Consider the following 13,839-nt stretch of genomic DNA (forward strand, 5'->3'; position numbering starts at 1 on the left):
TAAAGTCTGTCATCCTCTGTGGATAACTGGTTACTCTCCTTATGAGAAACACCTTTTGACCTGCTATTGGGCTTGAATTTACACATCCACTGAATTAAAGCATTACTAGCGGAGAAGAAATTTAGTAAGATTTCCTCAGTATGGCAAGCGAACACTAAAAAAAATCCAGTGCCCCGTAGTAGGATGCTGGAAGTGTGGCACACAGAATTGCTCTCCAGTGCTGCTTGTAGGGGACCCAAGCTCTGATTGAGGCCCAGCCTGTGGACGGGGTGAGGACAGCATCAGCCCCAGACTTGGGTGTTACTGGAGTGATGTGGTTGAGAACGTAACCCATCTAATGTCAAATGCCAGCACAATACTCATATCCAACAAATACCATAAGGGAAAGTTGAAGAGATCTTTGAAGAAAGAGTTCAGGAACATATGACACTGTTCAGTCAAGTGACCTCAGATTAGACATGGCAACCCCACATCCTTGGCCTTGGGTGGTCGCCATGCCCCCCAGCCCTGGAAACAAGGGCATAGACCTGCCTTCTGGAACCAAGAAGGCAGCTGCTGCCGCACCCCATCCCCATAGCCTGTGCCTTCAGAGTCTGTGGTGACTGCTGCAGCCCTGCAGACCTCTGAACTGTCCACGAAGTCCTTCTACCATTTTCTTGAAGAAAAACACATGTTTACATCCAAATAGCTTTACCATCCCATCTCCTGCCTGTAGAATCCCAGAAATCTAACAGCCTTCTTCATATTCTCCCATCTCTGTCCCCTTCACCCAAGGAGCCAGTGTTGCTACTGAGATGGCTAATTGGATCCACAAGTCACATACCTAATCTCTTGAGCATTACGCTATTCAGTCACTCCTTTGGTGTTCTTTCTAGAGTATCTTTTCTCAACTTTTGCAATATGGATAGGCTGAGAACGAAATGTTATCATTCGCTGGTAAATGGATGGAATTGGAGAACATTATTCTGAGTGAGGTTAGCCTGGTCCAAAAGACCAAAAATCGTATGTTCTCCCTCATATGTGGACATTAGATCAAGGGCAAACACAACAAGGGGATTGGACTTTGAGCACATGATAAAAGCTTTAGCACACAAGGGAGGGGTGAGGATAGGTAAGACACCTAAAAAATTAGCTAGCATTTGTTGCCCTTAACACAGAGAAACTAAAGCAGATACCTTAAAAGCAACTGAGGCCAATAGGAGAAGGGGAGCAGGAACTAGAGAAAAGGTTAGATCAAAAAGAATTAACCTAGAAGGTAACACCCACGCACAGGAAATCAATGTGAGTCAATGCCCTGTATAACTATCCTTATCTCAACCAGCAAAAACCCTTGCTCCTTCCTGTTATTGCTTATACTCTCTCTACAACAAAATTAGAAATAAGGGCAAAATAGTTTCTGCTGGGTATTGAGGGGTTGGGGGGGAGAGGGAGAGGGCGGAGTGGGTGGTAAGGGAGGGGCTAGGGGCAGGGGGGAGAAATGAACCAAGCCTTGTATGCACATATGAATAATAAAAGAAAAAGAAAAAGAAAAAAAAATACTTAAAAAATATGGATAGGCTGAGAATTTTCAGAATCTTCAAGTTCTGGTATATTTTCTTAACAATTCTTTGATTTATCTCTTTCCTCTCACACATTACAATAAGCAGCAAGGAGAAACCAGGATGTGCTTTCAACACTGCATTTAGAAATCTCCTCAGTTAAATATTAAAGTTCATCACTTACAGTTTCTACTTTTGACCCAAGAGAATCCAGTTCTACCAAGGTCTCTGCCACTTTAGGACGCAAATTGTCCTTCCTCCAGCTTGCATTACCATGCTCCTAATTCCATCTGAGACCTCGCCAAAGGCAAATTTAACAGTCACATTCCTACCAATGTCTCTTCAAGTCAACCTATGCTTTTCATGTCAGGCACCTCAAAACATTTCCAGTCTCTACCCATTATGGCTATTCAAAGATACTTTCATACATTTTAAGTATTTGTCACAGTAGTCCCCCATTTCTAAGTATGAAATTCTGTATTAATTACCTAGGGTTTCTATAACAAAAGAATCATAAATTAGGGGTCTCAGAACAGAAATTTATTGTCTCACAGTTCTGGAGATCAGATATCCAAAGTCAAGGTGTCAAATGTAAGTGTTCTCTTTGAAGGCACTAGGGAAGTAAATATCCCATGCCTGTCCCCTAGCCGCTGGTGGACATAGATGTTCCTTGGCTTGTAGATATATCAGCTGAGTCTAAGCCATCTTCTCCTTACATGTAGTCGCACTGCCTTTGCCCTGTGCACGTGTGCATTTCTGTGTCTAGATTTAGTCCTTTAATAAGGAAAATGGTTGTACTAGGTTACATCCTACCTTAATTATCTTACTAGAACTTGACTGCTTCTGTAAAGACTATTTCTACCTCACACTCTGAGGTACTAAGGTTTAGGACTTCAACATATTTTATTTGGGGACACAACTTAACCTGTACCAGGATCTCCACAGCTCCCCAGGAGGGCTGTGCTTACCCACTGAGAGCAGGTGGCTGTAGTTCTCCAGCATTACATCCTGGTATAGACATCTTTGTGAAGAGTCCAGTTGTTGCCACTCCTCCCTACTGAAGTCCACAGTTACATCCTCAAATGATACAGGCACCTGTAACGACACAGTCTTGTTCAAGGCAACATGGTTAGCATGGGGGCATGGGGAAAAGACAGGAAGAAGCTGTTTTTAATGATTTTCACCATAATATATCATATGGTATGCCTACAAACACACACATACATATGTATATATAACATGTAGAACACAAACATCTAATAATAAATCTCAGCTGTTGGTTATGTATGAGATTGTATGAGATTTAGTCAGTTTTTTTTTTTTTTTTTTTTTTTTGCTGGGACTAGAGTTTGAACTCAGAGTTTCCTGCTTATAAAGCAGATACACTACCGCTTGAGCTACACCACCAGTCCATTTCAGTCTGGTTATTTTTGAAATGCGGTCTTAGCAGCCCGGGCTGGCCTCAAACTGCAATCCTCCTGATCTCAGCTTCCCCAGTAGCTGGGATTGCTGATGTGAGCACCGGCACCTGGTCAACCTTTCATTTTTAAAATGATTTTTTTTACAAGATTTGACCTTGATCCTGTTTTGTTGCTCATTATTATGGGAAACTTGTATTCTATAACCTTTTTTTTAGCAGTTCTGGGATTTGAACTCAAGCATTCTGCCACTTGAATCACACTTCTAGCTCTTTTTGCTTTAGTTATTTTTCATGTAGGGTATTGCATTTTTGCTTGGGCCAGCCTGCACATGGATCCTCCTATTTAAGGCCTCCTGCATAGCTAGAACTATAGGCACGTGTACCATGTTTGGCTTGTTGAGATGGGATCTTGCTAACTTTTTGCCTGTGCTAGCCTGGAACCATGATCCTCCCAATCCCTACCTCCCAAGTATCTGGGATTACAAACTTGAACCACAGCACCTGGCTTGTATTCTATACATTTTAGGAGGAAGTCTGTATAGCCCCCCTCCTCCCATTGTTTTCACCACATAGCTCTCTCTGCTGTTGCTTGTTGCTTTCCTTTACTCTTGATGCTGTTTTATTTATCATTTCTAATTTAATTCCATGGTGGCCAGAAAATATACTCCATATGATTTCAACATATAGTCTATCTAGGACTATGTTCCATGTTTCCCTTTGGCTATTGATGGGTGTAGGGTTCTATAATAGATAAATCAAGTTGGTTGACTATTATTGAAATTTCCTATTGCTTTACTGATTTGTCTTATACATACATATTCAGTAAATTTTTGTCAATATTTTGGTAATAACTGACTAGGAGATTTTAAAGTTTTTATGGCTATGTAGCCATATAACAGAATAGCATAACCAAAGCAATAAAAAGTTTAGAGAGTTTGTAAAACCCAATGCTAAGACTTACTATAAAGCAAGAACAATTCAGACAGTTTGCTACTGATATAAGGACAGACATATATACCAATGAAGAACAGATCTAGAAAGAACCACATCTATATGGACAACTGTTTTTATGACAAAGGTGCCAATGTAATTCAATGGGGGAAAGGACAGCCTTTTCAATAGATGGTGCTGGAAGAAATGCTTATCAGAGGAAAAACAAATCTTGACCCAAACCTCAAAATTTATATAAAAATTAGCAAAAATAAGTTTTAGTATGAGTGTATCATTGTTATCAGCTCAATCATTATGCAGATAACAACTATAAACTCTGAAGAAAAAATTTAAAACTGACTAAGCTGGGCACAGTGGTGTATACCTGTAATCCCAGCACTTGTGAGGCTGAGGTAGGACTACCATGAGTTTGAAGGGCTTGGGATACATAATGAGAGTGTGTCTCCAAAAAAGGGACTATCTGAAGGCACGAAGAACAACCAAGATGGGGCATCTACTACCTGCAGCACTTAGCAGAAGCATGGTACTTTAGCTTGCAAATAGGTCTAGTCAGGGGTATGCAGGACAACTGAACTTCCAATAACACCGTCAGTCTTCCTGACTTAAAAATCAAGTGTTTTTCAGTCATCACTACCACTAGAAAATTAAGGGAGAATCCAGAGAGGTATCCAGAGACAGAAGGGTACCTAAATTCTGAGAATGAAGGCTGCCTAAATCTCACATTGAATGAACTGAAATTTGAGCTGCCACATATCACAGAGGAGACAGAGAGTTTGCATCCAGCCAAGTTAAGTGATCACTACATAAAACATAACAAAAAATCAACAATATTCTGGATAATTAAATACAATCTAACCTCTCTACAGCATATGCTTAGCTACAACCAAGATAAAATCCAAAATAACAGAGATAGAAAGGTGTGGCAAGAAAGAGAGTCAAGAGAAACTGCAATCAGAGACTGATCTGAGGTGATCCAGATAACCAGAATTGGCAGAAAAAATTTTAAACCAGTGATTTATAATTATGTTCAAGAATATAGGGTAAGGGAGGGGGCAGGGGGATGGGGTAGAAATGACCCAAACATTGTATGCACATATGAATAAAAGAAAAAATTTAAAAAAAAAGAATATAAAGAAAATGTGTCCATAATGAATGGACAGCTCACCTGAGATGTAGAAAGTATAAAATAACCAACTGAAAAGTCTACAACTGAAAACCACAGTTTGAAACAAAAATTTTAGTGGATGGGCTTAACAGCAAAACAGATAACAGAAATAAAGAGTTAATGAACTTTAAGACAGACCAACAAAGATTATCCAATCTGAAAATCTGAGAGAAAAAGAACTTGGAAAAAAAATGAATAGTCTCATGGATGGTGTTTGGCTTGAATGTTTGCTTCTCCTCCAAACTTCATGTTGAAACTTGATCCCCAAAGTAACAGCATTAAGAGTGTGGTCTGAAGGAAGTGATTAGGTCATGAGGGCTCTGCCCTCACGAATGGATTAGTGCTCTTATAAAATGCATACAGGAAACTAGCAAACCTTCCCTTTTGTCCTTCCATCCCTTATGCCAAAGGTCAAATCCTGTACAACAGGCATCCTCTCTGGAGGACAAAGCAACCAGCACCATTTTGGAAGAAAAGAGTGGCCCTCACCAGACATCAAACCTGCCAGTGCCTTGATCTTGGATGTTCCAGTCTCTAGAAGTATAAGAAATAAATTTCTAGTTTATAAATTATCCAGTCTTGGGTATTTTGTTATAGCGTTAAGAACAGACTAATACAGAAACTTGTAACAAGAAGTATGGCATTGGTATTTGAAAAAAAAAAACCTACAAATGTGGAAGTGCCTTTGAAACTGGGTAATTGGTACAGGCTGGTCTGTAAAGGGATATTAGGCTCAGAACAAAAGGCAAGCTGTAGGGAAGGCTTGGATCACCTTAAAGTTTACATAAATGGTGGTGATTAGAATGCTGGTAGAAATAAGGACAGTAAAAGGCAATTCCAGTGAGGTATTAGTTGGAAATGAGAAGCGAAGTACTGGAAACTGGACAAAAGGCCATCATTGTTAAAATACGGCAAAAAACTTAATTGTGTTCTGTGGAAGGCAGAACTGTGAGATATAAACTAGGATATTAAACAAGGGTTGAAGGTACTTCCTGGCTTTTCTTGACTGCTTATAGTAAAATGTAAAAGAACTGAATTAAAGATGGACTTCATGGGCTGGGGGCATGAATCCAGTGGTAGAGCACCTGCCTAGAAAACTCCAGGTCCTGAGTTCAAACCCCTGTACTTCCACGCAAACACAAAATGATGGATTTCATAATCAAAAAGGAAACAGCACTTAAAGATGTGGGAAATTTTTAGTTTTGCCAGGTTATGAAGAATAAAAACTTGTGTTTAGGAAAGAATGCCAAGATGTGGCCACACTACCATTTGATAAGGAGATTAATTTGAGGCCAGATGCTATTCATTAAAACAATGGAAGAATGCCCCTGAAGGCATTCAGAGATCATCAGTGCTTCTCCTTCCATCACAGGCCCAGAGTGCCAGGGCCTGAAGGGCAGAACAGTTTCAAAGGAGGACCCCAGCACATTCATGAGACCTCTGGGCTTGCTGCCCAGAGCTGCCTCAAGTCAATGCTCACTGAATTCCAATGAAGTGCTTCTTAGCTACCCCAGCTCCAAGGGTCCAGGTGCAGCTTAGGCTGTCACTCTGGATGGCCAAAGGGTAAGCTTTGGTGGTTTTGTCCACTTGGTGTTAATCCTCCAGGTATGCAGAATGCATGAACTATATAGGCATGGGTGCTTCCACCTAGATTTCAAAGGATGTCTTGCAAAGCTGTAGGGCTCAACCAGATAACTGTCACAGGGGCAGGGTCACCTCAGAGTTGCTTCTAGGGCAATGCTCACTAGGGCAATGCTTAGTGGAGTCCATGGGGACAGGGCTGCCCTGAGACCACAGATCTGTAGAATAACCAACATGCAACACCAACATAAAAGAGCATAGGCAACTAACTCCACCCCTGAGAGCTGCCTCATGGGCTGTGACCCGTGAAGCCATGGGGGTGGGGCTGCCAGGAGGCTTGGCTTGGGCACTTAGCTCCCATTCTAATGTGTCCAGAGGTAGGACATGGAACCGGAGAAGATTATTCTCAAGTCTCAAGATTTAATGCTATTTGCCTTGTTGGGTTTTACCTTTCTTCTTTCCCATTTCTCTTTTTGGGAGTAGGAATGGCTATCCTATGTCTGTCCTACTAGTGTATTGTGGAAGCACATGACTTATTATCACAGGTTCACAGCTGGAGAGGAAGTTGCCATGCAATGAATCATGCCTTGAATCTAAATTATATGTCATTTAGATAGCTCTTGGAATGAAATGCGGGTATTTTGTATATTAGAAGGACATAAATTTGGGGGTTGGAATGCTATGGATTGAATAGTTGTGTCCCTTCTAAAATTAATGTTGGAAGTATAATCCCTAATGCAATAGTATTAAGAGGCATGGTTTGTAGCAGGCAAGTAGGCTTTTGGAAGGTAGAACCCTCATGAATGGATTATATGCTTATAAAGGGGCTGGAAACAACTGTCTCTGGCCTTTCCTTTTTGCCTTTAAATCCTTTCTACCATGCCAGTACATAGCGTCTGTCTGCTCTGGAACAGAGCAGGCCTCCTGGAAGCACTACGCATCAAACCTCCCAGCATCTTGATCTTGGAATTTTCAGCCTCAATAAGTATGAAAACAAATTTCTATTGCTTATAAATTATCCAGTCTCAAGTGTTTTATTATAGCAGCATGGACACAGTAAGACAGATGGGTAACACAAAATGAAAAGATCTAACATACATGCAATTTGAGACCCAGAAGGAGAAGGGAAAAGGGCATAAGCAATATTTTTAAAAACAATGGGCAGAGAGACTGGAGGTGTGGCTCAAGCAGTAGAGTGCCTGCTTTGCAAGAGTGAAGCCCCAAGTTCAAACCCCAGTCCCACCAAACAAACAAAAAACAATAATGGGAAGAAGATAGGGAGAGTGGCTCAAGTGGTAGAGCACCTGCCTAACAAGTGAAAGGCCCAGAATTCAAACCCTAGTACCGCCAATAATAATGATGATGAGTAGAAGCTCCCAAAATTTGGTAGAAAATATACATTTACAGACTCAAGAAATTTGATAAACCCCAATCAGAATAATCCACAGAAAACCACATCATAGAGAAACTACTGAGAACCAAAGAAGAAACCATTTTGAAAGCAGCCAGAGAAACAAAGCAAAACAAAAAAAATGAAACATTATATACAGGGAAAGTTATTCAAGTGACCGCCTACAGCTCAACAGAAGAAACTGAGGCAAAATACTATTGAATGATTCTCTTTACATGTTGAATAAAATGAAGTGTTATCTGGCTGGGTAAATAGGTCTCAAGGTCTAAGAATACACACACACACACACACACACACACACATTTACTTTACAATAGTGCAAAAGCAGTACACATTCAGTAGAAAGTCAACTTCAAATTCTGAGTTTTGGTCTTCCCTGGCCTAGATTACATGTGGTATGATATTCTTTTGAGATGCATAGTGGAACCCTGTCTCCAGACCAAACCAAACCAAACCAAAAACTCACTGTCCAGTATTCAGTGATCTTCTGGTTAAAATGGTCTACAACATTTCCACTATCCCTGTTAAAAATTAGAGCAAGCACGTCACTCGCTCCCTTTGAACTCACGTTTGGCAGCGCTATTTGTGCTAACTTAACAGAATCTTCTTACGATCATATTCAATACTTAAAAGGGGTTCTCTCTCCCCTAGAAAGCCTGAGATATAAAGTCATAAAGATCAGGAAGGTCCCGCTGGAAGAAGGCTCCCACCTCCATCCATCAGAAATTTCATCTACATTCAAGTATGCCTCGTGGAAGAGGAGCCGTCACTCAGCTGGGAAGGACCTTTTCCAGTGTTCTTGGTTATCCATTCTGATAGCAAAGTAAAACAAAAATGGGCTGGGCTCATGCTTTCCCTGTGAAGCCGGTACCTTGGTACCCTGAATTTTCCAAAGTAACTAATACTGGTATTGGGACACAACTGAAAAGAGGTACTTTGCCAAATATGTCACTATTCTCACAGACTGCCCTGTTCTCCTGTTCACAGTATTTCAATTTCTTTCTTTTTTTTTGTGGCACTGAGGTTTCAATTCAAATCTTCACACTTGCCAAGCAGGCACTCGAGTCACTCCACCAGTCCTTTTTGTGAAGGATTTTTTTTCGAGATAGGGTTTTGTGAACTATTTGCCTGGGCTGGCTTCGAACCATGATCCTCCTGATCTCTGCCTCCTGAGCAGCTAGGATTACAGTTATGAGCCACTGGTGCCAGGTTTATTTCAGTAAGAATCATGTTTTAGGGGTGGGTGTGTAGCTTGGTAGTAGAGTGCTTTCTCCTATCATGCAAGAGACCCTCGGTTCCATATCCAACACTGCAAAAAACAATCATATTTTACTAGAAAACAAATCTGTTATTTTGTTACATTGTTTTTTGGTTTTCTGTGCTCCCAGTCATGATCTCCACAATTACATATTCCTAATGAACTCCATATTATATTCCCAGAATCTACATTAGACATGATCAGGGCTTTTAAACAATCTACTCACTTATAAGCGTTGTAAAAACATTTTCGTTAGTAATTTTTGGTAGCACTAATGTCAAGTAACTAATATGCATCCAAATACTCAAGCCCTACATTTAATACAAAAACATTTCGTTAACTGATTTGCTTGGAAAGATCCTTACAGAAGAAAGGAATTTGTTAACTATACTACAACGAAATTAATTAGGAGGAAGCTCACTAACACTTTGTTCTTTTACCTTTACGATGGTAGGGGCTTGCTTCAATAAAACTACTGACATTTATAAAGACAACGATATCCAAACTGGTGGGGATCCTTTCAAAAGATCCACACATGTATGTATGTATGTAAATATATGTATGTAAATTTATATGTATATACATATACATGTAAAGAGATTCCCTCTATGTTTGGAACATGGTTATACTCTAAGCCTATTTTAATAACCACCAGCATTATTGGTGGATAATTTCTCTTAATCTGAGACTAATATCACTCTTCATAAATAGACATACATCCCTTGAACCCTCCCAACTTGGAAATTGCTTGTTAAGGGGACTATTTGAAGCTGTACAAGGGTAAAAAGACTTATTAAAATATAGACCTGGTAGGAATAAGAACAGGCACAGGTATAACTAACTCTTTTGATATCAAGACTTTGAATAATATATTTAGTCCCTCCAGACAATTACAAAAATACAGAATACAATTGCAAACTTGATGGACTCGAGTCATGAAGATATCTGCAAGCAATGGGAGCTTAATAACCATGGAAATGGAGAGGATGGACACAGTGGTTCATGCCTGTAATCCCAGCTACTTGGGAGGCAGAGAATGGAAGGATAGCAGTTAGAGGCCAGCCCTGGAAAAAAGTTAGCTAGACCCCATCTCAGCTCAGATGGTGATATGCATCTGTCATTTCAGCTACAGGGAGTCTATAAGTAGAAGGATCATGGTCTGAGGCCAGCCCTGGGCAAAAATATAAGATCCTATCCAAAAAAATAACTAAAAGCAAAAAAGAGCTCAAGTGGTAGGGCGCCTGCCTAGCAAGTGTGGGGCCCTGAGTTGAAACCCTGTACCACAAAAAAATGGAAATGGAGACAATTTTGAAATTGTAATAATTTTATAATGAACCAAAATATCACAAAGTTCATAGAGGCACTGACTTGTATCGTCTATAAGCAATCAGGCATAAAACAGTTCCAAGATACCATCACAAGCTCATAGTAACAGCACTGTTCATATTTAAGGAAATATATATGGAGTGGACTATTGCTACATCAGGAGAGGCAGAAGAATAGTATGAAAAACCGAACAGATCTGGCATTTACAGAGAGACTGCAAGAGACAGGTCTCATGTCCCTGGGTTAATTTAGGATGCAAGTTCCTCCCCAGTTATAGTGTGACTAGACAAACAAAGGTAGGTGTCTGTTAGTCATGGAGATTTACAAGCCTGATTACTGATTTGGACTAATGCAAGTAATGGCCCAAGTCTAATGGACCACAGGTTGGGCTTTTCCTCAAGCTTTAAAGCAATCAGAGAAAGTTTAAAACACTGCAAGTTCAATCTGCAGCCTTCAAAGAGTGTCTCCTAGGGCTGGGATGTAGCTCTGTGGTACAGCGCTTGCCTAGCATGCGTGAGGCCCTGGGTTTGATCCCAGCACCAAAAAAGAAAAGACAAAAAAAAAAAGTGTCTCCTAATGATGTATATATAGATAATGGGTTCTGTGGCTTAAACATGGTTTGTCCCCATCAAAACTCATGTTGAGGTTTCATTCCTCGATGCACAAGCGTTGAGGTGGCGCCTAATGGAAGGTGTCTGGATCACGGGGGCAGAGCCCTCATGAATGCATTACTGTCATGTTGGGACAGGGAGTGAATTCTACTCTCAAAGGACTGGGTTACTTCGCAAAAGAACAGGTTGTCACACAGCAAGGTTGTCACACACACACTGCCTTTCCACTCTCCATCAAGAGTTGAGGCAATGCCATAGCCTGCACCATACTCTTGGATTTCCAGAGACATGAGCCAAAATAAACCTCTTTTCTTTATTAACAACCCAGTCTCATGTACCCTGCTACAGCAACATAAAATGACTAGGACAATGTGTTTTGCATTTTGGCAATATTGTTTGGAAGATCTAAGACTAAACTTTGGAAATGTGATGTTACTTATTTATATATGTATTGGGGCTTATAAGAAAAAACCCTTAATCGCAAAGTAGAATACTGGGGATGTGGCTTAGTGATAGAACACTTGCATAGTATTGTGAGGTTCTGAGTTCAATCTCCAACACCAAAATAAATAAATAAATATGACTTCAAAAATACAAAATAATCATTTGAAAGGGAAAGCAATAAAAGTAACACATTAACCTGGAAAATTAATGTGCAAGGGAATGGGAATTTTTAAGATTCTTAATCAAGAATGTGTTTTTAACATTCTCCACTGCTAAGATATATTTGAAGGTTCCCCCAAGACAAATGACACGCTGACTTTTAAAATTCCACATATGGCCACAGTAGCGACATTTTCCTTGTCACTAGGCTGCCTGCTGTTCTTCTTAACAGCGTTATAATAAAGCTTTAGTTTTCCTACTCTCTCAACTTGGTAAATTCTCTTATCAACCTACAACTCAGAAATCCATGACATTTTGGTGGGCTGCATGGGGAATTTGGAGCTTCTTTTTGCCCATCATTCCACCCCATAAGGGTGAAGAGCCTGTCTGTCCTCTCAATTCCAAGTCTTCCCTTCCAACGCACGGCATGGAAGGCAGCAGGCAGCTGGGCAAATCCGTGTACACTGTGACTCTTTCCTCCACCTTTACTTTCACTTTCAAATCCCGCTGGCCTTCCTTGGAGATGCTATCTTTTGCCCATTGGAGGATGATATGGAGCCAGTGGAGAATCACCTCTTTTCCTTTTCTCTGGTTAGGACTGACCACATGACATCGAGTTCCCTCTTTTCTGAGACATTACTATTAGAAGTTGCATCTTGGTCCCCTGTGGACATTCAGGTTGAGCCCCTATCTCTCAGTGGGACACCTCAGTGAGACTTAAGGCACTGGAAAACCCCAGCACCATGATTCCTTCTGACTCGCCTATGGGCTGCATTCTGCATAATGTGGCATGGCTGGCTTAGGAACTTCGAGATCAAGAAGTCTGGCTCAAAAAATGGCACTCTTACTTGGTCTTTTCTGCTGTAATTTCTCTAAATGATCCAATGTCCCTTATGTCTAAGCCTTTGTATGCCTCTAGCAGGATCTGGACCTCTAGGAGGAGGCTGGATGTGCTCCCTTCTGTTCCACCTCACCACTCTACAGTCCCTGGGTCTTTCTTCCCTCTCCCTCAAGCGCTGTTCATGTGTTTTTTTCCATCTACCTTTCAGGACTAGTTTGTCTGTCACTAGTAAAAACAGTGCCTCATGACTTGTTTTTATGGAGACCTCCATGTTTAAAACTCTACAAAGGTCCGATGGATCCTCTCCTGACTCTCCAATATGTTTTCCAAGGAATTAAATCCCTCTCCTTGTTTTCTTTCCTCTGGAAACCTCCCACTCTGTACCTTTACTGCTATGACCTCCTAGACAGACTTTGCTGTTTTGCCCTCTGCCCCAAAGAAAAACACTTTGCTCTCTTCAGACATATTTTTGTGCTTCTGGTTAAATTTCACAAGTCTCCCATTTGTCTTATCTTGCTACCAATCAGATAAAACTCCCTAGGATTATCAGGAGTGGCCTCTGGGGATCCTTACAGAAGGAAATTCTTTTTTTTTTTTTTTGAGCTTCATCAAATACGATGTCTTATTTTTATTATTGTCGTTCTAGGGGTACACTGTGAAATTTACAAAAGTGCTTACAATATATCATAGCTGAACTCATTCCCTCCATCATTCTCCTTTATTCCCTTTTCCCCCATTCCTGGAGTAGTTTCAACAGGTATCATTTTTCTATTTACATACATGAGTACACAGTATTTGTACCATATTCACCTTCCTACACCCTACCCCACATCCTCCCCCTCCCACTTACCAACCCCCCAGGGAGGACCTGTTCTGCTATCCTGTTCTTTGTTTTTTTGTACAAAACAAAATAAGATAGCAACACAGGGTGTTTCATTGTAACATTTCCATGTATATATGTATATTATAACCCAAATAGGTTTGTCTCCTCTATTTTTCTCCTCTCTACCTTAGTCCCCCCTTCTTATGGTGATTTCAACAGATTCAAAAAAATTCTATATTCATTCTTGTGTAGGAAGTACATCAACCATATTCACCTTCCTAAACACACCACCCTGAATGTGCCTGATCTCA

General features: G+C 40.6%; 1 protein-coding gene across 3 annotated transcripts in view; it reads right to left on the reverse strand.

Moving 5' to 3' along the window:
* Window positions 1-13,839, reverse strand: part of Znf81 (zinc finger protein 81) — a 135,034-nt gene that overhangs the window by 47,919 nt on the left and 73,276 nt on the right. For all 3 annotated transcript variants that reach the window (XM_074062849.1, XM_074062848.1, XM_074062850.1), the window contains one exon: window positions 2,507-2,633. In XM_074062849.1, coding sequence (XP_073918950.1) covers window positions 2,507-2,633 — 127 coding nt within the window. The remainder of the gene's footprint in view (window positions 1-2,506; window positions 2,634-13,839) is intronic.

This window comes from Castor canadensis, chromosome X, assembly GCF_047511655.1.
Source record: "Castor canadensis chromosome X, mCasCan1.hap1v2, whole genome shotgun sequence".
NCBI classification, from domain to species: domain Eukaryota; kingdom Metazoa; phylum Chordata; class Mammalia; order Rodentia; family Castoridae; genus Castor; species Castor canadensis.